This window comes from Festucalex cinctus, chromosome 4 (genome assembly GCF_051991245.1).
Source record: "Festucalex cinctus isolate MCC-2025b chromosome 4, RoL_Fcin_1.0, whole genome shotgun sequence".
In the NCBI taxonomy this organism is placed as follows: Eukaryota; Metazoa; Chordata; class Actinopteri; order Syngnathiformes; family Syngnathidae; genus Festucalex; species Festucalex cinctus.
Window position 1 is genome coordinate 27,714,454 of NC_135414.1, and position 27,741 is coordinate 27,742,194.

Sequence of the window (27,741 nt, forward strand, 5' to 3'; positions counted from 1 at the left end):
CAGAGAACACCCCCCCCCGAGCCCCTTTAGTTTAAGACCAGGAGGTACTTTCGCCCAGCATGACAGACAGCGCAGGACCGCAGGAAGGACCGGAGAAGATGAGAGCAGTAAACGTGGTGTTATTGTGCATGCAGAGGCGGTTTGAGTTGTTTTGAGAAAGAGAGAGAGAGAAGAAAAAAAACTGAGGAGGAGGAGGAAGTAGAAAGAAGTAAGGAAAACAAAAGGAAGTCGAGCCAACTGGCATCATTTGAGTTATTCGGCTCAACTCGAAGAAACTCTGTCCAGACTCAAAAACCACCGAAGGCCTTTCGGCACTGTCAGCGCCGTGGATGGTCTGCAAGAGGTGCACACGAGCGAGTCCACACGTGTGAGGATTTATCGCCGGGACTCATTTATGACACTGGACTCTGTTTTCCTTCTTGGCTCGATGCAGCACGCAAACTAAATTCTTCGTAGTATCCAACTTTGAGAGCTACTACAATGGGCCTGTAGAATGGAGTGTGACATTGACTTCTACAAACACTTTGCTTGGCTTAGAAAGGTAAGATACTCTCCACGTGCATATACTCCTTGTGTTGCTTATTTTTCTCTTTTTTTTTGCTATAGTCTGACACACACTGAGAGAAGAATGCGTGTGCATGTGAGGTTCAATCGCTTCTTGACACTTTAAAGTTACAAAAACAACATGGGATCATCATGATGCCATTAGGGAGCCATTAGTCATCCAGCAGCATCCATTATGTTATAATTATAAAAAGCCGGTAGGCGGCACAGAAGACCAACTTTCACACAAACACTCATATCTATTTGCATTCATTTATACTCGCAATGTGACTTTTTGCATGTTTTCTTGTGATATAAAAAGTACACTTAAGATTCCAGTGGAACCCCCAAGGTCTTCATTGTCATTGTATGGCCCAACAAAAATTCACTTAACAGGCTAAACCCATCCATGAAACACGAAAAAAATAAAATAAAATGGCCAAGAGAGGGAGACAGGACGGACATGCCTGACAGTAAGCCTATTCGCCAAAAAGTAACTCGGATAAGAAGGGAAGGTGTGTGAGGGAAAGGGAGGAAAATAAACAAGGCTTGAGTCGTCCCCCAAAGGAGAGCATAGTATAAGCCTGGAAAAACAAAAACAAAACACATCATTCCATTCACATAGTAGGGCCATAGTTTTTTTTTTTAAGTTGTTGGTGGAGTAGCACGAGGAACATAATCAAAATCGTCACTGCCCAGTATGATGGTGGCGGGATGCTAGAATTGTAATCTCGTGATCACAGCGTGCATTACGTTACTCCCGTTTGCTGCAAGGCGAAGTTTGAATGTCAACAAACAACTGCAGTTTTCTAACAGTCCTTAGTTCGTTCGTCGGCGAGTAACATTAGCACCCTTAAAATTGTATCTCCGGTTTCGTCTTCACTCTCGCTCCATTTTACTTAACACATTCATTGCCAGACCAGCAAAAAAAAAAAAAAAAAATGCATCATTTGACGTCTTTTTCCGTCAATGGCAGTGAATGAGTTAATAATCGGTTTCTAATCCCCTCGACATATCACCTCTGGGATGCATTCCCCGCTGGCTCCGTGTTGGAGTGAAACTCATGGTTGTAGCATTTGCAGGTCGAAGTCCAAAGTCACCAGTATTATCCGATAAATTAAAAATGTGCTTTATAGTGCAAACGGTTTAGAAACACTAAAAGGTGGAAAGCGCAATAAATGAGAATGTAAACGGAGCTGTTGTAAACAAGCTGCCAATTCACAGGCACTCAACAGCAAGCACCAATGTTCTTCTAAAATGCTGTAAATTGTTCAAATCAGTTGCCAACATGAACACTAAATGATAAAGTACAACTAAAAGTGATCATTAGCAAAGATTTTGTGACAAGCTGCAATAATATTGTGCTACAGTTTTAGCAAGGATTATGGACACATGATTTGCTTTTGTTGGCCTCGTGATAATGACATGGTGGGCCTAACCTGGCCCCCGGGCCTTGAGTTTGACACCTGGGACTCAAGGGGCATTCAATTAGATTTTTGAGTGAGATATGGGCAGGGACTATTATTTTTTTCACTCACTCACTCACTCACTCACTCACTCACTCACTCACTCACTCACTCACTCACTCACTCACTCACTCACTCACTCACTCACTCACTCACAGAACCTTACATGTGTGAATGAGTGAGTGAAAAAAAAAAATCCGTGCGTGCTTTCAAATTGCCGCGGGTGTGACGTCATGCAGCTGACACGTTCGCCCGGTCCCGTTTGCGACACGCCACCCCCCGCTCTGCGATTGGCTGGAGGGGTGTAAACACTATCTTTCCACAGAAACGGCCCTCTGTTTACAAAACAAACACAAAATGGCAAAATACAGGCTGGGGGGGTGGGGGTTTAGGACAAAATCACCCCCACACGTTATGAAAAGCCCATATCTATAAATTGAGAAGTCGTTTGTTTGTTCAAATCCTGCATTTTTCTGAGTGAAACCGGCAGACAGCCCCTTTAACTGTGTATGCGTGGGCTCTTTATTTTTCCTGCTAAGTAGACATCATGAATTGAATTACTAAACAAGGTTTCAAGGAGTGTATCCGACTTCAAAGTAAGAGAGGACAACTAGCAAGATAAACAACATGTTTGCGTTTAGGAATTACAAAGCCTTTGGCAGAAAAACACTTTGCACAGAATCTACTAATGTAAAAAAAATCTCTCTCTCTATATATATACATGAATTTTATTGTAATGCCTCCTGGAAAAGAATCCAAGACCTTTTTGGGTTTCAAACAAAACTAACCACTTGGGATTTTTTGGCGCATGCTCAAGGCTGAACTACATAATGTTTCCACAAGTGTGGTTTTGAGAAGATTTCAGAGTAAATGTAGCTCATTGGGCTGCAATCATACATCCCTTTACCATTGATCGCTCTAAAATATCCCTAAATGCGCAGGAAGCCCTGCGGCTGTGTCCAAGTCCCCGCTAATCAGATGGAATAAAACATATTGTACAATTTGAATGGTGGATTAGGATCAGTAAACCTCTTACAGGCGGAGGCAGTGAGCAGCTCTCCCAAGTACAATTTTGACTGCAAGTTGCTACGGCCTCATTTGAAGAAAAGCAGATTTGACCTTGGGGAACTGTTCTGTCTCAGCAACGCAGTAACTAAGCTTAATAGCCGACCTGTATATTTCTAAAGGTAGACCACCAGTCGTCAGACAACAGTGAGTCCTACCAGGAGCGTTTATCACGTCTGGAAGGAGACAAAGAATCTCTCATACTGCAGGTGAGGTGACTCCATCTGTGATCGCAATTTTCTTTAAAGCGTCACTTTTAGATTGCATCTTATTTCGTGAATATATTTCCTGCCCTGGTAAAAAAAAATGAGACTGATAGTTGACCCAAAGCAGGTCAAGGTAGTATAGAGGTAGATTTCAGCGTTATGCTGTAAATGTTGCATAACTGTTGTTTCTCTTCCGGCAACGGGAACAAAGCTCCAGTGTAGGTTTAATGCTATTACAACATTAGAGTGTTGTGCAATGATTGTAAGATGGAGTTTCAGGGACTGCTGAATACCTCAGACAGGTTAAGGCTAGCATGCAACCACTGCACTGACGATGTATGTGTGAGAACGATTTGCTTATTTAGTTCTCAGAACAGTCATCTGGGAAATCAGTTCTGGTTGAACGTTACAGCATGCGTCCTAGCTTGCGTGATTCAAAACAGCAAAACTTTATACGCACAACGTCAATGTCTAGGAGGACAAGCTCCGCTTTAGCCTTGTTCCAGTTTTACTGTACTTTTGACTATTCCAACAATGCTATGAACATTGAATATACACAGAAGATTTAGGCTGGCCCATCTGTCATAATAACCTAAATAGACAGAAAACAAACAAACAAACAAACAAAAAACTGAATGGAAGTCAAGAGAGTTCTGCTGTCATAATCTCTGCGGTTTCGTCAGAAAATGGTTGAATTCCAAAGCAAACAACCTCTCGGTCAGTTCACTTAAAATGTTCCACTGCGTTGTCCTTTTTGCAGTGTTGACAGCTTGTTTTGTTTGCACACACACACACACACACACGGGCGCAGGTTGGTGTGCTGACAGACCAGGTGGAAGCTCAGGAAGTAAGAATCAGTGACCTGCAGACTTCGGTGGTGGCGCATCGGCTCAAACTCAACGCCACAGAAGAGATGCTGCAGCAGGTACGATTGCGCTCCGCTCATTTCTTGAGAACAGACCGTTTGCTTCGACTAATGAATGAACTTCAAGATGACCCCCGATCAGTCAACTACAGATCCCTCCTGCAGATTCAGCTTCTGGTAATCTATTTTGCTCCCTGGGAAGAAATTCCTGTTTAGAATTCCACTCTATGAAGCCGCAGATTACCTTGGAAACCAAAAAATATTTAGGATGCCCAGACTCATTCCAGGACGGTCTCGCAGTCTTTGCCTGAGTTATGCTGGGCTCGACTGGTCTGTCTGGGCAGGTGATTAGAGTTGGAATAGCCACACCCCTAACCTTTAACCACAGCTTAGTCTGTGCATTATTTCCTCACTCCAACACAGAGAAGAGAAAAATAGAAAGGAAAGGCAAGACTGACTAATGGCTTAAGAAGGGAGGACAAGCTGAAAAAGGTGGCGGGATGGGCGGGATAGCCGGTAGGGGTTGTGCTTGTCGAGAAACAACCTTCCACTTGCAGTTATTTGCTCTTGACTTGAACTGTACAATTGCTAAACTCTATTAAACACACCATGGAAGAGGATATATGACATTGAAAGCCTCATGAGCCTGGGAACTATTCGGGAAGCACACTTTGCTCTGCCGCAGGCAGAAGCCAAAGTACAAGGTAACGCGTTGCATAAATGTGTGTCTTATTTGAATGTTCCTCTCTTCATCTCCAGTATTCACATCTAGCCAACCTGCGATCCGACTTAATAATACAATTTCCTGGGACGAATGTCATTGTTGGTGGTTAAACGCACTGTGCAGAGCTGTATGGGTGCAAGCGTATCAAAGGGCAGCCAGGACCGGTTTGCTTGAAGATGTGGTCATTATGAGGCTTTGGACCCGAGCCGTAAATCTCTTCCTGGTGACAAAGCTCTAATATTTTCCATATGGCGTTGAGAAAGAAGGGCGGCTATTTTCCAAAGTCAATGTTTCAAATACTCTTGTCCACGTGGGCCCGCTGCTTCACATGCTCATTTCTGGGCTTTGAATGATTTAACACCTGCTTGGAAAGAACCAAACTTAGCACCACATCTGCCCGCATGGTCTTGTACAGCTAGGTTGAGAATCACCCGTAGTCTAGGGCACTGGTTCTCAACCCTGGTTCTCGAGTACCTCTATCCAGCCCGTTTTTTATGTCTCCCTCAGCCAGCACAGCTGAGGACCGTAATCAGGCTTCATGCAGAGCTGGCTGATTAGCTGATCATCTGAAACACCTGTGTTGGCTGTGGGAGACACGGAAAACACCCTGGATAGGAGTACTTGAGGACTGCGGTTGAGAACCACTGGTTTACTAGGGTGTCCAGATTTTGAAAGTGATAAACAATTTAGGTAAAAATAAAATATACAATCGGGCGGCACGGTAGTCGAGTGGTTAGCACATTCGCCTCCCAGTTCTGAGGACTCGGGTTCGAGTCCAGGCTCCGGCCTTCCTGGGTGGAGTTTGCATGTTCTCCCCGTGCCTGCGTGGGTCTTCTCCGGGTACTCCGGTCTCCTCCCACATTCCAAAGACATGCATGGCAGGTTAATTGGACGTTCCGAATTGTCCCTTGGTGTGCTTGTGAGTGTGGATGGTCGTTCGTCTCTGTGTGCCCTGCGATTGGTTGGCGACCAGACCGGGGTGTCCCCCGCCTACTGCCCATAGCCAGCTGAGATAGGCGCCAGCACCCCCCGCAACCCTTGTGAGGAATAAGCGGTCAAGAAAATGGATGGATGGATGGATGGAAATATACAATCATTTCTCACTAAATATAATATAGTCACTAGTCATTCTTCGTCAGTGTTGGGGCTGGGGTGGTTATTGCTTTAGCTAATGCTAAATGCTTGTTCAACAGTGCTAATTATCCAACCTTTTCTTGCTTGGTCTCGGCAGCTATTGGAAGCCGGCGGTGAAACATGCCACCAGAAAAGCTCAGCTTGCCTTGGCTTTGACCACCCACAGCCGCAACAGTAGGACAATTCCCATGATTCTTAGTCACAGAAACAGGAAGTAGTGCTAGCTCCGGTATAATGAAAACACATTTTCACAAACGTGAATTTGGAAGTAGAGAGGAAGGAATCTAACAGTTAAATTCCCTTTTAATTGGTTTATCGTATAAATCCCGATGACAACGGTGGGATTGACGTACACAAGGCCAAAAAAATGAGACGCCGGGATGGAACCTGCGGAATAATGGGATAAAAAAAAAAATGAGCTTGGCGAAATCTGCTGGGCTCCAAAAGGAGACTGTCCCAGTGAAAATGGGACATCTGGTCACTAGGGGTGTCACGATTCGCCAACTCCACGATTCGATTTAAATTTCGATTTTGGGGTCACGATTCGATTTTTTTTTCGATTTTTTTTTTTTTTTTTTTTTTTTCCGCTCCCCCACTTTATAACACAGAGGCATATGCTTCTGTAGGCTAAGGCTAGTCTATGATCATTGGTTCTATTCATTGTACAGTAAATCTTATTTCAAAAGATCGGCTACATATAGGTGATGCAATTTCCATATTATTTTTGTGTAAATTTATGTAATATATGATAATTGACATTAGGCAGGAATGATCAAATTCAAAGAATTTATTTACAATATAAAGTTAACCGTCTTGTTCTTACTGAAGTGTAAAATAAAAAATAAAAAAACAAAAACAAAAAGTCACAGTGGGTGCCTGCCATCTATTGACTGTTTTTGGTTACAACAGTGTGCTGTGCGTTCCTCTTAAAATAATGTGCAATGTGCAACAACAACAAAAAATATATTGTATCCAAAGTCATGGAACAAATACAGCCTGAACAAACTATATCCCAACATTTACAGTTGCTGGGCATACTGTAGCGTGGTTCAAGTACACTAATTAAATGTTTGAATCCAGCGTTTTCCAAGGCTGCAGGTCTGCTGCTATAAATAGACCTATGGATCTGGCGTTTCGCGCGAGCTGAAGTGTGTGGAAGTTTCACTGTAAATGAGGATGAAATAGTTGGTTGGACCGTTGTTTTCCCACTTCTAGTTGAATTTGATAAATCTAAATCTTTGTGATGCCTGCGTAAATGTCCCGCATCGAATCGTGTGTCCTCTCTTCTATTTCGATGCTCGAAATCGTGACGTAATTTCGATCGATTTCGATAAAAAATCGAAATCGTGACACCCTTACTGGTCACCCTACCGTAGTCGCTCCCATTTTGGGCTTTGATTTGGCAGCAGTCCAAAATGACAGGATAATTACCCGTTCAAGCCATTTTACTGTTGTTTTTAAGAATGTTTTGCACGTTAATACCCCTTCCCCCCTCATGCTCCCCACCAGTACTGCTGTGTACCGAGTGAGCTGCTGTGAAATAGGCAATATAAATAGTGGTCATGCGTTGTGTATATTTAGCCCCCCGAAAGCAGTGGGTTTGTCCAAGGAGACTGTTATTACAGACCTTGTAGCTTGCTGTGCCTCATAGCTAATGTCGCCTTTGTTAAGTAAGTCTCGCATAGCGTTGCCTGCATTTCTGCGCCCGTATTCGCAGCGAGTGTCTTTTGCTGTATGACAGGAGCTCCTGCATAGGACGACTCTGGAGAAGCAGAAGCGGAGTCTCAAGGGGGAGGTGTCCTACCTGAAGCTGAAGCTGACGGACATAGAAGAGAAGCAGAGCCATGGAGGAGGAGAGAGGCAGCATAAAGCAGAGGTAAGGCTTTTTTTTTTTAATGAAAATAAAATGTAGTCGTATGAAGATGAATGAGATTGTAGTTTTCTTGAAGAGGTCATTGGGTTTTCGGAACTTATTAACTCATTCACTGCCATTGACGGAAAAAGACGTCAAATGATGCATTTTTTTGGGCTGGCAGTGAATGTGTTAACTGGAGACATTTTTTTACAAGTGAAAGCGAGACAGCCTCACGGACAAAGAACTTTATATCTTATTTTCATTGAGCGTGTTTTCAAGGAAGGGCGAATTGAGCTTTAATCTCCTGGGACGCTTCTGTTTGGAGAACCTTTGGAAATTCTAAGCACAAGTCTGCCAAGAATGACATACGAAAACCTGTACCATACGGTGGACTTGAAGTCAGCTGCTGATTTTATGGAAGTCCATAAACACTCTCTGGACAGATGGGAAGGAACATTCACAAAACTCTGGCACGGGCACAAGCTTCCAAGAGGTTTAATTTTTGTTCGCATTTCTAGCAGAATTGCACATTTGCTGAAGAAGTGTCGTGTCAGATTACCAGTGGCTGAACTGGACATTTGGTGGCTGCTATGAAACTGAGAAGAAGTACAATTAGAGCCAGACAGAATCCTGTATTATTCCTGTCAAAACACGGCCAGTCAAAGAGCCTTTGTGTCCTCAGGTGAAAAGAGTTCAGGCATTAGTAGAGCTGGCATGACGGATGGAGAAACAGATTTTGTTCCTGGAGGTTGGCAAAGATTCACCAAGTCATTATGAAAAGAGGAAGCTCTCGGGGAGTGAATGAGGGAGCCCAATTTGTTCAAACGCATGTGAACAAAAGTGTGTTTGCAATTGAAGGAGAAAACCCCCCCCAAAAAACCGCAGTTGATCATGATGGCAGAGGGCCACTCTTCTTGTCAATGCGCTTTCATCATATGCACGTTTCCTTGCAACATATGTTTGGAATCAAGAAGTGGGAGTGGGTGGGGGGGGGCGAACTTTCTTTGAACAAGAGCAAGGCCTCTCATATGCTTTTTACTACACAAACACACACACAACATGTTGAAGCGGCCCCCACCCCACTTTTGAACCAGTAAGCTCAGAGTTAAATTTAGCCATGGAGGGGCTTCATATCATCTGTCATATCCTCTAAACCGGACCCCCATGCGAGACTTCCTCTGTCGACGGTCCCAGGATAACTTGGGCGCTGTTTACAAGCACTCTGATAGAACACTGGCACCAATTTTTCTTTCAAAACAGGTATAAATTATTCACCACTGTTGCATTTAATGGTGCAAAACTCTTTGCAACTCAAACAGTTTTATAAATTTGTACAGAAATGACAAGTCAAACTGCCGTGACGCGTCTTGTCATATCATAATTCACCAGCTCGGCGAGCAATTAAAGGAGGTGCACGCATAGTTTTGATTCGTCTTTGGCTTTTTTGGGCGTTTGTTGTGAGACCACCACGGAAGAGTTAGTGCCAATGATGGAAACTTGTAAACATGTGATGACAGCCACATAAAACCGGAATTGAATATATTGCGACATGGGCAAGTGGCGGATTTTGTCAAGGTATGTTTATGAGAAGCGACTCACTTCCCAAGCAGGAACTCCCATGTGACTGATCTTTAAAATTAAGGTTGACTTGGTTGATTATTAACTTTCTTTTTTTTTTTTTTTTTTTTTTTTTTTTTACACTTTACAGTGTTCCTTCGCTATAGCGCTGTTCACCTTTCTCGACCTCGCTGTTTCACAGATTTTTACAGTTGTGTACCTATTTTTAAAATCTACGAATGTTTGATCATTGTGAGAGAAATGTGAGAAATGAGAAAATGTTAACGCTTGTCTGAGATAAGTGTCGAAATCAGTCTTCATCAACTGCGGTCCTTGAGGGGCCCCTGTCGTGCATGTTTTAGAGCTTTCCTTCTCCCAACACACCTGATTAAAACGATCACGATCATTTTCAGGAAACTGCGCAGCTTTCTGATGAGGTGAACATTTGAATTAGGTGTGTCGGAAGAAGAAAATATCTAAAACATGCTGACCCCTGATATGAAGTGTGTGATGTGGTGAGAGGGGTTTTACAGCTTTCAAACATTTAATAAATGTAAAATAAATAAATAAATAAATAAGCTGCCTACTTTGTGGATTTCACTGAATGCAGATTTATTTTTTATTTTTTGTAAATTATTAATGGTAAAACGTTAGGTCAAACATTGACTGGTTAAACGTCATTCATCCATCTTCCCGAGCGCTTTTCCTAGAATATTGTGCGGTATGATGACATAAATATGGTGGATACCATATGAAAGATTGGATTCCATTCTTTCATGAGAAAAAAAAAAGAGAGTATTTTTCTAACTTATTCCGTTCTTTAGTAATCACCATTTGAAATTAGGTCGTTTGAGTGACATAATCGAAAATACAAAAATATTAAGAGAAAAACAAGCTTTTTGTGAAAAGATAATTTATTTTTTTGCACAACAGTGACTTCAACACTATTTTTTGTTTAGTGACAAGGCAGCGCTGCACAAGACATTGTGCTGCCCATTGAGGAAAAAAAAACGTAATAATCGGAAATTAACGTTTTTGGCGGCATTCATTAGTATTTTAGAATACGTTATTAAACGTTTTTGGCAGTCAAAGAGTTAAGAACTTCAAAGACCCTAAAATGCGTGCTTTTCCAAAGTGGGAGGAGCCACGGGGAGAACATGCACTCACTCAAACTTCCTACAAGAAGGCCGAGCTGAGATTCAAACCCAAACCATTCAAGTGCAAAGCAGATGTGCTAACTGCAACTTGACTGGTTCAATGAATAAACATAATTAATACAGACAAATAAAATCAAAATAGAACACTGTAAATCTGAACAAAGCGGACATTGGCCAGCGTGCATTGATTAAACTAAATGAAAAAGCATGATGCTAGAAAGAAGTTGCAACATTAGAGTTTGATGTTATCAGAACGTAGACAGCAAACTATTGAAGCCCTACATTCTGACCTTGTCTCCCTTGAAGCAATGCGTCATTCAGAGCTATGAACATAAATACAGATAAATACATCTCCCCCACTGCGCTTCCCACCCCCCACCCTCTAAAACACTTTCAATTTCTCTCTCTCCCACACTGCATCCGGCAGAGCGTTGTGAATTTCATTAGTGAGCTGCAGGAGCAGATGTGTAGGTTTCAGAAGGAGATCAATAGCAAGATCCAGGAGAAAAAAGCCTCCGAGAACCCATCTGACGGCGGCCCGCCAGCGCCAAGCCCCGCCACCTCCGCGTCCCCCGAGGGCTCGCGAGCCGACCCTTCCTGTAACACGGCTGCGGAGGTGAAGAGCGAACTGGAGGAGGAGGCTGCAGACGGGGTTGATGAGAGTAGCTCAGATGCAGAGCGGCTACTGCGCGACGGCGGAGAGAGCGTACGCAGCGGCCGGATGCATGACTCGTGACGTCGCGCACGGCATGCTTTGTCTCACTTTGACGTGTGTTTAATCCCGGAGTTTACACCGAAAGAAACATATGCTCACCAAGCAGCTGTAGAAGGGCTCTGTGTTTATTATGAGTCAATAAACGCATAGGGCCTCATTCACTAACATTGTGCATCTTGGTAAAAGATGTTTGATGCCCCCCCCCCCAAAAAAAAGCTTAATTCATCATCATCCATCGATGATGAGGCAGTGCATTTCACCGCATGCTTTGCTATGCTCTTTGCAAAATTATTTTAGAGGACTAAGCTAATTTATATTTTTTTAATTTTATTTTTTTTAAATATTTTTTTAATTCAATTTGTTGTTTTTAATATTCAGTTAGTTTTATTTTCTAATTTATTTATTATTTATTTATTTTTTTCAAAAATGCATAGTTTTAGTTTAGTATTTATTAGTTTTAGTATTAGTTTTTTGGGGGTCTTTTTTTAATATATGGAGTATTAGTTGAGTGCAAGATAAATAAGTGGTTACTAAATAATGTGCAGTAAATTACGGTTAACAAACAATTCCCAAACAAGTGTTCAACCATCCTTCTGGATGGAAGCACAGCAATTCCAAAATAAATACACAGTGCTCAAAAAATAAATAAAAAATGTAAGGAACAAAGTGTTCCCTTAATTGTTTTGATTTTTTTTTCTTTAATTTTTTTGAGCAGTATATTTACCCCGAAAGCTAATATATGATGAATTGAACAAGACAAATGCAAGACATTTTCACATTCGTTATAGTTTTTCTAAAAACGGTTGGCTCAAAAATAACCTTATTTTGGTCAATTACACCCAACTTTCTGAGTTGTTTTGTACAAAACTAACATTTTTTGTGTTGTCTTGTACAACCCTATTTGTTGTTGTTGTTGTTTTCTTTGACAAAATGACCACATTTTTGTGTTGTTTTGTATAAAACAACCAATTCTGAGAACAAAATAACCCAGAAAGTAGGATCAAATTAAACCAAGGGTCGTTTTTTCAAATTGGGTTATTTATTGGCCCGACATTTTTTCTTAGTGTATTTTGTTTTATGAATGCAAAATGTAGTTTCATTTAAAAAATAAATAAATAAAAATAATAAAAATTCTTTTTTTCGAGTCTTTACAAGTTTTTTTTTTTTTTTTTTTAACCCAGTTTTATGAGTTTCATTAGTTTTAGTTAACTAAACTTGCACAGGGCCAATGGAGCATATGAACATTTGAGGTGAAAGGACAGCAGGGACATACGAGCTTGAACATTAGTTCAAGTGAGGCAGTCCGAGTGTGGAGCGGCTGGACGCAAGCTGTGGTCGACAGCAGCCCTTGAATAAATTACACATTACAATATGTTGCAGGGTTTGTTACGAGAGCTCAAGATGGTAAAAGACAAAGTGCAACAACTGGAAGATGAGAAGTTGGAATACGAGAAAAGACTCAAAGCAAGCAAGGTGAAACTTTTATTTCATAGTAGCGGCTACACCAGTGATTCCCAACTGGTTTGTCGGGACCCAAAAGTGGACTCATTGTTCTTCCACTCCATAAAAGTGCATAGCGACAACGAGAAAACGTGTGTCCCGGACTGACAACAGTTGCGAATCACTGATCCAGACGATACAGTATATCACTTTTCAAATTCCATTGCTAACTGTCCACTCAACTTTCCTCAATGCTATCCAACCAATCAGATGTGCCAGGCAGTGAAGTGAGTCACTCATTTTATGTGCACACACTTAATTATGTTTTCTCTACAACAAATTTAAATATGGTGAAAACAGAGAGAGAGAGAGAAAAAAAAATAGATTTAATGACTTTCCGTAATGTGCAACAGCTACATTATACTTTACTGCTGTTTTTCTTCACTCTCAGTCATTATCATTTTAGAGTTATGATGTGTTTTCTATACATAGAGTGTGTTTCATAAGAAAGTTTAATGTCAGGAGGCCCGAAACAGACATTATTGACTGTGTTTTTAATATGAATAAATATAAAGTATATTGAATGCTTTGACATTTTGAAAACAGGCTTTTGAGCTCGGAATGCTCGCAAGTGTTTCAGTAGTGATTTGTGTTAGGGCAGTAAGTTTCAATGTAAATATTTTAGGTACCTAAAACAGACTCATATCCTACACTGAAACATTTTTGCAACACTGATGAACTGTTATCAATCTAATGAATATGTCTACATGTTACAGGGAATTTCAAACTAAATAAGTCCATCAGCATTGTCCCTAAAAATTAATTAAAATGCCCCTTTACTGTTCCTGAAAGACTCTGGGGTATTTACTAAGAATGTGTAAGAATGTCCGGTAATAACATGAAATATTGCAGCACAACAGCACCCGCATCTGTGCCCAGTTACCCACCTATTCACTAAGGATGTTGGTCTAATCATATACCGGCGCAAACACGCCCACAAAACTGACAGCTTGGAGAAAATTTGCACCTGATTTACCACACATGGCAATGGATTTGCGGCAAGAACATGGTTGTTATAGTAACAGTTGCGAGAAAGATGACATCAGAAAACGAGGTTGGACCGAGAGTAAGCGTTTATAGCGCCATTAAGTTGTACAGAGCAGAGAGGACGACGACGACGTCATTCATTCATAAAGTACAAATTATTGGTGCGATCGTTTTTAAAATTATATTTTCAGGGGTTGGCGTTGGGCGTACAGTATGCACCTGGCACGTAAAAATGATCATAAAATGCCTCCCCGCCATTGCCGATCAGCCCGGGTTACGTTATGTGTCCTAAACCAACATAGAAAAATGTCCCCTTCCCCCCCCCTCTCTCTCTCTCTCTCTCTCTCTCTCTCTCTCGCCGTGCACCATGCCATGCACTGCTGTCATGGATCGAGGTTGCAGCAGGTTTATACATGCTTTCCATAAACATTATTTGCGTCACGCAAACGAGGTGTGGCTATTCGTTAGTGAATTAGACGCTGCATATCAATGAGTCTCATTTGCAGTGGAGTGGGCATATCTTGCATCAAATGTATGCAAATGACCTAATTTACATACGCGCAAATAACACCGGCGCACCGTGGCGCAATCTGGTTGGCAGCGCACTTGGTGACGGATTTCCCCATCTGCGCGTGTTTAGTGAATTAGGCGCTCCCGAATTGCTCCATTTTTACCGGTTAGCGCCGCGCAAAGGCGACGCAAACCTTTCGTGAATCTCCCCCTCTGTGTGTAAAACATACTAAATAGGTACATAGTGAACTTGAAAAACTTCTTATCTTCTGGTAAACTTAAGAATCTAAACTTGTGCATCTGCACTGACAGGTGGAGATCAGCAGCCTTCAGCAGCTTCTCCTGAGTAAAAATGCTGAGATTGAGAGCTTGCACACTCAGATTTTGGCCAGACCTCCACTTGCCACTGAGAGCTCCGAGAGAGGTAATCAGAACATCCAGCCAACCAACATCCTTTTACTGTTACCAGCACTGAAATATGAAGTCAATAAGAGCTATTTGCATTCAATATATTGAGTTTTGGAGTTATTCTTTGGAGAAAACTAGACAAGATATTCACAAAGATGTTAAGCACCACATTTTGTTCTTGTCAGTACAGTATTAAATGAACACTCAATTTGGCAACGTAAATCAAGATGGCTTCCAAGAACATACAACCATCTGTCAATGATGTTTTTATTGCACATCTCTGCATTATAGACCAGGAGCTGCAAAAACTTCGAAGTGATATTAAATCCTTGGAAGCTGCCAATGATGAAAAAGTAAGTCTCTGTATCCTATTCATTTGTTTACCATTAAATTGACCACGATGTGTTAAATTTAACGCTAGTTAAAACATAACTTACCGGTACTTATGGGAGTTTTTTTTTTCTTTTTGCTTGTGGTAAAGTTTTAATCCATCCAAGCTCTGTTATACTAGCGAACTGATGCTAAGCTAGCTCAGGATGGCTCGTCTCTCCAGTCCAGTGTCCAAGTTTGCTAACTTCCTTCATTCTTGGACAGCGTCCGAGGCCAACAGTGATATAACGACAAAGGCGTTAATATACTACCTTCATGGGCTTTATTGACTGATTGCTTAACTCATTAGCTCCCAAAGACGTATAAATATGTTCTATTTTAAATATTACCAGTGTCCCAAAGACGTATTTATACGTTTTTTTTTAAATGATTTTTTTTTTTTTTTAATGCTAGAGCATACAGAAGGCTTTGATGCGGCCTCTGAACTGAAGCTAACGGTTGAAGCAATGGTAGTTATTACAAAAACGGCCAGCAGGTGGCAGCAGAGTATAAGAGCTCAACCATGGCCATGTTGCAACAAGCCATTTTCCCCCACAGTTTTAAACAGATTTGTGAATAATGATGAAACCGAGCTATATTCTAATGCTAATTGCTGCAAAACGGAAACAAATAGAAATATAAACCCCCCCGCCCCCCGACAAATCAAACAAAATCAGTCAAAATCGAGCTTCAGTGAAAATGGCTGGGAGTGGATGAGTTAATAGTTTACCATAATCATTAGCTGGCTAAACAATGCCGTATACGCAAATACAAATACGCGTCACACGCTTTCCCATTTAACAATTCCTGAAACAGGACAATATGCTATGATTCATTCATAATAAAAATTTTTTACGGCCAATTCACATCTCATTTTTAATCGCCACTAATTTGTACATAACCCTTACTACACAGTATAAAGGAATCATCAGGAAGCACGGAGCCTGCACTTTCTAAACGTTGTTATTGCTTGCTAAGCTAACGGCACCACCCTCCATCCAATTATAGTACACCATTGCTTTTGTATTCTCCCTCGTGGGGAATCTCGGACCTCAAAGACTTGCAGGCGTGCGTGGGTCCACATGTGGCAGGGCTGGTGAACACACACGTACACGCCCCGAGGCGAACCATTTCAAGCAAAAGCCACACTTAAGCAGGCCTCGACCTGCCAAGCCTAATTTGGGAGAGAGCTGCAGTCAGAGAGTCACGATGAAGCCAAGCTTGGGCACCACTTCAAAAAAGGACACATTCGCTACAGCTGGTCGCCACAACGAGAGTTTTCATGCCGGGCCGATGTCAATCCCCTCCCAGATGCTCTTTTCATGTAGAGTAGACCATATGGTGGAAAGGGCATCGGTGCGGCCTAGTGGTCAGGAGCAGCAGGAAGTTGTGTTTCTTGAGCTTAGATAAAAATCTTAATGGGTTTTTGTTGACCTTGAACACCCTCTCGTTCCTATTTTTGGAGGACCGGCGCATTGAGGAGCTCACTCTGCTCTTTAACCAGTGCAAGCAATTCAGAGATCTGACACACAACGCAAGGCAAGGTAAGCAATCGTTTCGCTCCCGCATCATCTATCGTCTTTTTTTCTGACCAAATCGTCAAAGGCAACCAGTGGAGATAGGAAACGTCAACACAATTCAAATCGTTCCCACTCCTGCTGTTACTGTAGCGCCACCTGCTGGCCATTCACTGTCCAACGGCAGGGCACATTCCAGTAGCAGTGAGGAAGAGGAGCAAAGTCTGAGGAAGAATGCTGATTCTGCCAGCGCAAAGTCTGAAGATCTCAAATCTGATGTGGGTAAAAAGTAAACAGCCTCATTTATTTTTCTCATAACTTGAAGTGCTCGTGTCTATGATATATATTTTTTTTCATAATTAAGGTTTCCACAGCCTCCTCTCATCAAGCATCCATTTTGTCACAGAAGGACAGTGATTGCAGGTATTTAAAAGTCACATCATTGAAATGAGAGTAAATCTGTGGCATGATTAGTTTTCCACTAATAATGTTGCTGATGTCTTTTCAGGCCAGAAACACAGACATCATCCAGCAGCATGACCGACTTGACACCTGGCCAGACACAAAAGGTTTCGTTCTATTGTTTCAGTTACCTTGAAAAAAAAAAAAAGTAACTTTGTTACTTTACTGATTACTTAATTTTAAAAGTTTACAAGTGACTTTATTAGTTACTTTCAGCAGACACCAACAATTCTACTTCACATAAAAATGGAAACTCTTCTTGCCAATGCTTGATTGGAAGTGCAGTTTTAACAGTAACGTTTCGGGATAAGGTTTTTATTAAAAATAAAATAAATACAGCATTATTTATTTAATATATTAACATTGTGTTTTTATATAGGTTTTTTTTCTTGGCGTCATATACCATAAATGGATTTATATATACAATATAAAGTTTTTGTTTTTTTTTTACTTTACATATTTATCTGTACACTGTACTGGAAAAACGTAACATTTATACATTTATTGTACAGTACATTGTTTATAGATTTAACTACAAAGTTCAGGAACCTCCTATAAAACTTAGCTATTTGCATGCCGTGAATAGCGATAAAATCTACTCCTAAAAATGTTCACATACATACATATATATATATATATATATATATATATATATATATATATATATATATATATATATATATATATATATATATATATATATATATATCCCAAATAAATTTATATAATTTCAAAGTAAAATACATATTTTCATCCATCCATCCATTTTCTGCACCACTTACTCCTCACAAGGGTCGCGGGGTGCTGGAGCCTATCTCAGCTGGCAATAGGCGGGCTACCCCCTGAACTGGTCGCCAGCCAATTGCAGGCGTATTTTCACGATTGATGAATTTCACAATGCTTTATAGCATGTGCACATTTAATCAGAGATGAAGTGTTAATGAATCATTTGTTTGCATCTTCACCCAGAGGGACACGAGGAGTCCGACGCTGCCTGTCCGTTCGTCTCCCACAGACAGCAGCAGCGAGCTCCAAAGTGAACGCTCTCCAGATGACAGTGAAGATGGAGACTCCAGCCAAAGTAAATACACAGATATTAACAATATTACATTACCAGACAGAGCTTATATTCAGAGCAGGCCGCTCCCTTGTAACCAGAGGGACTACTGTACTTTTGATCGTGAGTAATTGCAGGGACTTCGGACTGGGAAGGATCAGGGGATGGATGTTTTCTTTTCCCTAACCAAACGCACCCTTTCCTCTTTTCTGATGACCGCACACTGCCCAGCTGCACCCACCGCTGACCATTATAACTCACCCCAATTGATATTGCTGCCTACAGAAATAAAACATATAGCCCGAACCCCCCCGACACATGCACACATTCACAGTTTGAGGTTAAGCAATGATCTGTAACCATCACATGAACACAATTAACAGCTTTGTCAGTTCAAGATATTAACTTTTTAAATATAGCACAGTATATGGATTAGGGATGTAACGATATCCAAACATCACAATACGATAATTATCACGATATTGTGGGGGGGGGGGGTTGGCGATATTTAATAAAGGTCACAATATTGTAAAAAAAAAAAAGAAGAGCTCATACTAAAAAAAGCACAATATTGTTCTTTTGTACATAACAGCAATGCATATAAACCACCTACAATCTCTAATAACAATATTGAGGCACTTACTTGCGAATGCAAGCACACATTGATCGCTTCACAAGAAAATTAGGTTCCCCTTCATCTGACAATTAGCATATATTTTAAACATAGAAGGCCAAAACATCCCTAATGAAAATTAAATTGCACTAATAAACTAGCCACTAGAGGGTGCTAGAACTGCACAAATGGAAAACAATGTGACTTTTTTAACAGATGTGTTCCTTTTAAATATTGTGAACATGACGACGACGATATTGTGGCAGTTTTAATATCACAATATCACGATATTGCCCTTATCATTAGATTCCTAATATGGATGTGCTGTAGTATATAAACCTGCAGCTATTATTATTACGACTCAAATGTCAGTCGGTCTTTAGTGCAAAAATCATCATTGGTGCATATGTTTTGTGACCTTTTCAGCCAAGTTGGAGAAGACGAACGACTGCACTGAGACAAACAGCCCACCAGGCCAGAGAAATGTGGGCTCGCCAGAATACATGAAGACAAATCGGAGCCTTAAGAGACTTTGGGGAAAGTGGGTGTGAGAAATTTATTGAATCGTTCAACTCAGAAAATAATTTATTATTACTCCCGTCTACTTAGACTTCGGAGAACAAATTCTGGAGGAGGCAATGCAGGTGATCCAGATAATGGTCCTTTTAGAAGAGGGGGTTTCCGTGCTACAGCAGGACCCAGACTCACCCGTACCCCGGAATCTCCTGACTCTGTACGGTAAGAGTCCAAAACATAGTGGGTGTGCTATGTTATCGGCCACAAGTGAAGACTATAGCTATACATTGTTGGTTTGAAATAATCTCAAACATCGTATATATTTTTTTTTTTATGTACAGTATGGTGCATGTCATGTAACTCTATAACGCTAAACGTGTCATATTAAATAAATTTCTTGAGTGTAATGTTTTTTTCCCCCCATTAAAACCCCGACGTATCTGAGCTGACACATGCATTGCACGGATAATCCATTAGAGGGCAGTATCACCCAGTTGATAGTGATACACCTATACTTATTAATTAATAGTGGGAAATGTTCTTTCTGATTTTTGGAAATAATATTTTTGTTATGTCTGTTTATTATTATATTTTTGACAGTTATAAATGCACGAATTTTAAGCATTGTGACCAGATGTATCAAACATGACACAAATTAAAAGTCATGTGGAAGTTGATTTTCAAAAAAAAAAATAATAATAAAAGATTGTTCAAACGGACCAATACTATTTCCAAAGAATCAGAATTTTCTCTTAGAAATTTCATGGTTCAGGCTTTATAGGGTTAAAATATGAATTTGTGTGTGCTCATTTGCTCCTTTTTTTTTTTCCTGCCAGTGACATGAATCTCCCGTTCAGCCAGTGGACCAAGGAGCAGGTGTGTGGCTGGTTGGAGGACTACGGTCTGGGCCACTACGTCAACCTCACAAGGCAGTGGGTAGAATGCGGACAGACTCTACTTTCTGCCACCCCTCAGGATCTTGAAAAGGTTCGAGAACAGGAAAAACGCAAGATGACTAAAATGACGACACCAGTGTCAATGCCAACCAAAATATTGAGGTAGTTTCAACCAAAATCACTCTTCTTGGTTGGACTGATTTTAGCTTTTACCACAGCTATATTGGTAGTTTGCATCATGGTGGAATTAATAGGGTCCTTGCTGGGACAAAGAAGAAATAATTGCTAGAATTTTGGGATATTTGGCAGAGAAACTGTGGCAACAAACAGACAGATTTGGCTAGGGGACTGCAGTTATATAGTTAATATAATTGGTAGTAGAAGTGTTTCTACATTTAAAACATCAATATGGATCCATACGAGTCGATATATTGAGATCAAGTGTGCTTTGTCACCTCAGGAGATGGGTATGAAGCACCCTCTGCACAGGAAAAAACTGCAGCTGGCGCTGAAGGCGTTCACCAGCAAAATGACAGAGAAGTCATCGGAGCTGGACCACATCTGGGTCACACGTAAGCGTCTTACTCTTATTTAAATAAGCTGAAACCCAGCAAGTGACAAGATTGTTACCTTAACTCATTCACTGCCATTGACGGAAAAAGACGTTAAATGATTTTTTTGCTGGTCTGGCAATGAATGTGTTAATAAATAACTTTAAAAAAAAATAAAAAATCAAAGTGGCCCTTGCAGCTTTCTATTTTTCTGTATGTGGCCCTCAGAGGAAAAAGTTTGGACACCCCTGCTGTACAATATATCAACAATTTATAATTGCTGCATTGATTTTTACCATGTTAAACTCATTCACTGCCATTGACGGAAAAAGACGTCAAATGATGCATTTTTTTTTTTTTCTGCTGGTCTGGCAATGAATGTGTTAAATGGCTTTCATAGGCTGGCTGGACGATATCGGTTTGCCTCAGTATAAAGACCAGTTCCACGAAGCCCGCGTGGACGGCCGCATGATACAATACCTCACAGTGGTGAGTCGCGCCGAACGTGCAATCCCAAATGTTCACGTTTGCACGAAGCTCACGCTGCCTTCTCAAATTTCCTAGAATGACCTCTTGAGCCTAAAGGTGACCAGTCAACTTCATCATCTCAGCATTAAATGCGCCATCCACGTCCTCCATGCCAACAAGTTCAACCCCCACTGCCTTAGACGCAGGCCTGGGGAAGAGGTGAGCGCATTCATACTATGGACTGTACTACTATTGTAGTATGTGTCATCACATCTGAGTGTTTAAATCTCAATTCAAAATCAAACTGTGCAACATTGACATTGACTAGTCATTACAGAACATGAGACAATTGCAACTCATTCAGAACGCTGCAGCTCGAGTTCTGACCAAAACAAAGAGATCAGAACATATGAGTCCAATACTTAAGGATTTAAACTGGCTCCCAGTCAGCTGGAGAATCGATTTTAAAGTTCTGCTACTCGTCTATAAGTCACTAAATGGTTTGGGTCCTGAATATATCCAAGAAATGCTGATTGAGTACAAACCCAGCAGGCCTCTGAAATCGACAGACTTGGGCCAACCCAGAGTTCGAAGCAAACATGGTGAAGCTGCATTTAGCTATAATGCTGCAAACAGATGGAATAGGCCGAGTGTAAATGCTTTTAAATCCTGGTTAAAAATTTTGCTTTTTTCTTATACCTTTGATTAGGGACTTTTAAACAGCTTTATTTAAGTTTTTATTATTATTATTATTATTATTATTATTATTATTATTATTATTATTTTAAACTTCCCTATGTTAAATGTTTTAAAGTTTGTTGAATAATGTTTTAAGATTGTTATTGTCTGTTCTTTTTAGTAAATTTTGTAACCTATTTTCATTTCTTTTTCTTCCTCTGAATGTTAACTAGTTTCTTGATGCTTATGTGTTGTCTTTCCTTGTGTAAAGCACATTGAGTTGCCTTGTGTCTGAAATGTGCTATACAAATAAACTTGCCTTGCCTTGCCTTACAGCATGTGGCCACAAGATGGAGACAGATACCTTTCTATTAGTTCTACTTCTGACTACAGTACAGTCATACTGTACATTTGTATCAGTCAGAGCTTAGTGGTGCTTATTCAGTTAAGCAATCATGACTTTTTTTTTTTAGTCCTTTATCTTATAAGGACATTTTGGACATAATATATGCTTCCATATCTGTGGGAACTGTTGGAGGAAGTTGTCTGTTCCCAGTGTTCAAAGCTACCTTCATAAATGCATGCTGGGATCAGTTTTGAGAGGAAAAACCGGAGATCCAGACGTGACCTCAACTCGTCAAACACTTTTTGGGCTGAAATACAACAGAATTATGAGCTAGGCACACTAAAACCCTTTGACCAAACAAACGTTCTTGAGAACGACAACAAAAACATGTTCCAACGCAAGGATGTCCAAACTACAGCCTGGTGGTCATTTGCGGTCCACCATCCATTTCTCAGCATCCCGCGGTATATGCTAAAAAAAAAAAAAATTGACACGGTCCACAATAATATTATGATAATATAAATAAGTCAGTTTTAGAAGCAAACGTTGTTTCTTCTACTTTTAGTTCCAATTTTTGTTCATTAAATATCTTCAAGGAACAATTTTTAAGTCAGCTCACAACCGTTTTGGTTCTGAATGTGGAGATGAGATGTGGTCGCTGTTCAATGCAAAATAACTAGGAAATATAAGCAATATATACAGGACTGTCTCAGAAAATTGGAATATTGTGATGGTCTTTATTTTCTGTTATGCAATTAAATAAGAAAAATGCATACATTCTGGATTTATTAGAAATCAACTGAAATATTGCAAGCCTTTAATTGTTTTCATATTGCTGATTATGGCTTTTTTTTTTTTTTTTTACTTGGTCTGAGGAAATATTCTAATATTTAAGCTGTAAGCCATAATCAGCAATATTAAAACAATAAGAGGTTTGCAATATTTCAGTTGATTTGTAACGAATCCAGAATGTATGGCATTTTTTTTTCTTATTTAATTGCATTACAGAAAATAAATGACTTTCATCACAATATCCTAATTTTCTGAGACAGTCCTGTAATTGCTTTCTTAATTGATTTTTGTGTGTTTAATACATTAAAGTCAAATAATTTCAATGTGGCCAAAAATGAAAACATTTGTGGCCCGCCATCCATTTTCTAGCGGCCCTAGCATATCAAAAAAATTACTTTTGACACAGCCTGCTTTTCTGGATATACAAAGAAACTATTTAAATCTAAAACTGAAATAGTTCTCTTTGTAATTTCATGAATTAAGTCAGATATTTCAGTTCTAGGGGCAAAAATGTTTTCTTCCATGTTCCGCTGTCTGATTCAAGGTCTAATTTGTGAACATATATCACATTAATGATTAACTAAGATCCTCAAGTAAACACTTCTTTAAAATTTGTCATTTTATTATCGATTACTATTCCTTTGATTCTGAATGCGGAGATTGGTTCAGGGCTGGGGTGGATCTATTCTTGTGGGATACAAAGGGGGTGGGACACCCCAAAATCAAGAAAAAATCCAAACTGTCCTGTTTAAAAATAACTAAAAAAACAACAACAAACAAACAAAAACAGTTAAACTATAGTACATTGTTTTACCGTGTTTAACTCATTCACTCCCAGGTGTTTTCACTGTTTTATTGTTTTTTTTGACTGATTTTGCAATGACCACAGGATATTGTGTTCTATTGCTATAAAAACATGGAACCTACCAAAAGAAAGATTAGTCTCTTCTTTCATCAGGAAAAAAAAGATATATTTTTATCTGTTTCTGTTTTGCAGCAATTAGCATTAGAATATAGCCATGTTTCATCATTATTAAAAAATCTGTTGAGAACACTGGGAAAAAGAGCTTGTTGCAACATGGTCCGTGCTGCTCTCTTATACTCTGTTCCACCTGCTGGCCGTTTTTTGTAATAACTACCATTGCTTTAAGCGACTGAAGGTCTGAAGCTGCATCAAAGCCTTCTGTATGCACTAGCATTTTAAAAACAAAAACAAAACAAAAAAACGTATAAATACGTTTTTGGGAGTGAATGAGTTAATATCCATCCATCCATCCATCCATCCTGAACTGCTTGCCAGCCAATCACAGACATGTTTAAGTCAGACAATTTCAAAATGGCCCTGGCATCCTTCGATTATTCTGTATGTGGCCCTCAAAGGAAAAAGTTTGGACACCCCTGCTTTATAGCATAAAATAATAAGTGTTTATCGTATAAAACCTTGAGTATCTTTTTGATTGTCCTTCAGAAACAGCCTTCCCCATCTGAGGTAGTGCAGTGGTCGAACCACCGTGTGATGGAGTGGCTTCGAGCAGTTGATCTTGCAGAGTATGCACCTAATCTGCGGGGCAGCGGTGTCCACGGTGGTCTAATTGTGAGTAATTCACTAAATGCTTACGACACTGGCCCTCACTAATTCCCACAATTGTCCATATGCAACCCTGTAGATCCTGGAGCCACGTTTTAGCGCGGAGACTTTGGCCCTGCTTCTAAATATCCCCCCGCAGAAAACGTTACTGCGTCGCCACCTGGCCACAGCTTTCGCGGCCTTGGTGGGGACTCAGGCCACGCAGGAGAAGCGGGAGTACGGCAACGCGACAGGCCACGTGCCGCTCACGACCACGTCGAAAGTGAAGGTGATTTACAGACATTGAAATTAGTGCTGTCAAAGTTAAAGCGTTAACTAATTAATTAATCACAAAAAATCATCGCATTAATCATGTATTGACACAGATTAATCGCACTATTAATTTTGACCACAGATGATCCTTCAGCTTGACACAGGATGGCTACGTTAAAGGTAGCACAGGTTGTGTTTGAACAACAAACGTAACATGTTTTAAAGTGAAGCATTTCATAAATGCTTGCGTGTGACATTCAGAATATTTGCTCAAACTATTGGGGTCACATTTTCTCCACTTTAAATTATGCAAGTAATTATTGATTAGAAAAAAGAGGAGGATGAGACGTCCTCTTAACATTAAATGCTGAAAAAATTAACACATAAGAAGTGCATTTTAAATTTGGCGGTCAAAAAATGTTGATAAAAAGCCCTTTTAATTAAGCGATTAATCGCGATTAATCAAAATTTTAAGATGTGATTAATCTGATTAATAAATTTAATCGTTTGACAGCTCTAATTTAAATACACATTTACATCATCAGAAGCAAGCTCCTGAATGATGATCATATTTTAATACTGCAACATTTTGTTATCAATATTTATTTCTTGGTGTATAATAATTTGTTTATAATATATTTTTGTAATTAAAGTAGGGGTGTCAAAATTAGTGTGTTAATTTTGAGTTAATTTAAAGTCCCTTTCATGCCACTAATTATAATTTTTTTTAGCGTGCAATTAATAACCATCCCTTACTGGGAAAGCCTGTACTGTGGGAAGTGCATGTCACAATTCAGCAATAAATGTAATAATAATGCATGTATGTGTAGAGACTGGAGTCAAGTTGTATTTTACAATTTTAGAAATGTGCAAAATTCCACAAGTTACTTCACTTTAAAGATTAGATAGCTCTTAATATGAAAAGAAAAATGCATTGAGCTGTCATCAATGCCATCTAGTGGCAGAAAAATGACCTCAACACAAATCAATATCACACTCGTTTTTTATCTTTTTTTTATAGTATAGTTTTTTATAGTATATAGTATATAGTACATCTTTAATTTTAACTAAATGTTATGAATTATTATGAAATTACTATATCAATGACTAAAAGATGCAGCCATATTTCAATTAGTGTAACATTTTTTTCTACTTTTGTGTTAACTTACCAAGAGTATGAAAACGCAGTGAAAAAAATATTGTGCATTTTATTGTACATTTCGAACATATAAAATTTGCGATTAATCACGAGTTAACTATTTGAAGTCATGCGATTAATTATGATTAAAAATTTTAATCGCTTGCCGTTTGACCCTAATATGAGAGAATCGAACGCAGGGGCATTTTGGTCAGCATGGGCAAATGAGGCAATGCCGCCCCCTGCTGGCTGTTCTCTGCATGTAAAGAGAACAAAAAGGGATTTTAAAAAGTTTTATCACACGTGTATTGCACATGGTGACGTTCAACAGTATTTCAATGAAACTGAAATATAGGCTAATCTTCTATTTTGTTTCATATTAGTAGTGACTCACCAATCCGTAGAATACCGTAGATTGATCAAATCTAAACTAATTGTGTGTTCCAGCCCAAGAAACTGGGCTTTACCCAGTTCAGTCACCTTCGGAAGAGGAAACCTGACGAATCCGAGGACTACATCTGCCCCATTGAGGGCGGGCAGCTGACCGTCAACGGGATTTCAAGGACGCCCTCCGCAGCACTCAGGGGCGTCAGCCCCAACTTGGACAGACAGCCAAAGAAGTACGAGCACGGCGAGGGCAAGTCATGGCGGACTAACGCAAACAACTGCTAAGACCATCACAGCGGTCGGCTTCACACGTCGAGCTCAAGAAATCCAAAAAAATGCATCGCTGGATAATGCAGTCTGTAATGCAAATGATGTATTTATTAATCGCAATCAGGCTTGAAAATGTTTTCTATGAAATGAATGTGTTTAAAGCTTCTGTCTGCATTCCTTTTACAAATGTTTCATGTATTCCATACACTTTTTTTGAGGGTGTGTATGTATTGGATTTACATATCTCTAATCATGATGCTTTATTCATATTCTACACAGCTGAATTCACTGAGCACTTTTTCAATGGACATTTGTGAACATGATTTTTTTCATAATGACATACGACATCTTGTCCGTGTTACGTAGCATGCTAACTTCAAGTACTCATGCGTTTTTGTTTCAAGTGTATTATGTAGTGCCATCTAGTGGTAAACAAACAATTCATTCCTTTTAAAAACCCACATGCAAAACAAAATGTTCTATCACATCACAGTTTTTTTTTTTTTAATATAAACGCAGGACTAGTAATCTTTAATTATACCACAAAAATTGGACTGAGCCGCACAGGCTGTCATTTTTTTTTTTTTTTTTTGCCGCCATCTTTGTGACAACTTTGCGAACATAGTTAGCCTCTGGTGGTAGTTTGCAGTTCATGTCGGACGCAATGGGTCTAAATATTTGCCGCAGAGCAAACGTTTTTGTTCATCCACGTTGTAAATAATAAATTATTACTCAGTTGTTAAGCTGGTTCCAAGTTGTATTTGTTGTATTATTTATTTTAATTAATTAAAAAAATATATATACCTACAACATCCATCCTGATAACTTCGACCATCTGGACAAAGTATTAGCACGCCTAGCCATACATTTTTTTTGTTTTTTTTGTTTTTTTTGTTTGCTGTGTGCAAAGCGCGCATGCTCAGTGCAAACAAAACCCCTACACCACCGAGCGAAGGCTCCCTGCGCACACCCTGCCAATAATGAGACCGCCACTGCCCCCTAATGTAGTGGAGGTGCAATTGCACTTTATTCTAAGACAGTAAAAAAAAATAAAAATAAAAAAATAAAAAAAATACAAAAATAAAAAAGCATGTTCCCCGAGGTCAAACGCGCCCCCCTTGATGGTCCCTCGCGCCCCCCTGGGGGTGC

At 39.9% G+C, this 27,741-nt stretch overlaps 1 protein-coding gene across 5 annotated transcripts; it reads left to right on the plus strand.

Moving 5' to 3' along the window:
• On the plus strand, nucleotides 1-27,335 carry ppfibp2a (PPFIA binding protein 2a). Of its 5 annotated transcripts, none has more exons than XM_077520043.1 (22): nucleotides 1-541; nucleotides 3,197-3,283; nucleotides 4,092-4,205; nucleotides 7,745-7,879; nucleotides 11,000-11,278; nucleotides 12,668-12,760; nucleotides 14,597-14,708; nucleotides 14,984-15,045; nucleotides 16,527-16,605; nucleotides 16,732-16,856; nucleotides 16,985-17,001; nucleotides 17,087-17,147; nucleotides 18,010-18,121; nucleotides 19,137-19,251; nucleotides 19,320-19,448; nucleotides 20,063-20,213; nucleotides 20,583-20,694; nucleotides 21,074-21,162; nucleotides 21,238-21,360; nucleotides 24,426-24,551; nucleotides 24,625-24,813; nucleotides 26,383-27,335. In XM_077520043.1, exons 1-22 carry the CDS (start codon nucleotides 494-496, stop codon nucleotides 26,605-26,607), a joined length of 2,583 nt encoding a protein of 860 aa, XP_077376169.1. In that variant the 5' UTR covers nucleotides 1-493; the 3' UTR covers nucleotides 26,608-27,335. The 5 variants fall into 5 exon arrangements, with proteins under 5 accessions (XP_077376169.1, XP_077376168.1, XP_077376170.1 ...); XM_077520042.1 differs by having other exon boundaries at nucleotides 6-541; nucleotides 16,943-17,001; XM_077520044.1 differs by lacking the exon at nucleotides 11,000-11,278 and having other exon boundaries at nucleotides 16-541; nucleotides 16,943-17,001.
• The last annotated feature ends 406 nt before the right edge of the window (nucleotides 27,336-27,741 follow it).

Bases quoted from the DNA above. Each gene is read 5' to 3' on its own strand.
- ppfibp2a (XM_077520042.1), top strand. From the start codon at position 494: ATGGAGTGTGACATTGACTTCTACAAACACTTTGCTTGGCTTAGAAAG. The intron at 7,880-10,999 runs GTAAGGCTTTTT...TGCATCCGGCAG, and splicing joins AGAGGCAGCATAAAGCAGAG to AGCGTTGTGAATTTCATTAG. The intron at 19,449-20,062 runs GTAAGAGTCCAA...TTTTCCTGCCAG, and splicing joins GAATCTCCTGACTCTGTACG to TGACATGAATCTCCCGTTCA.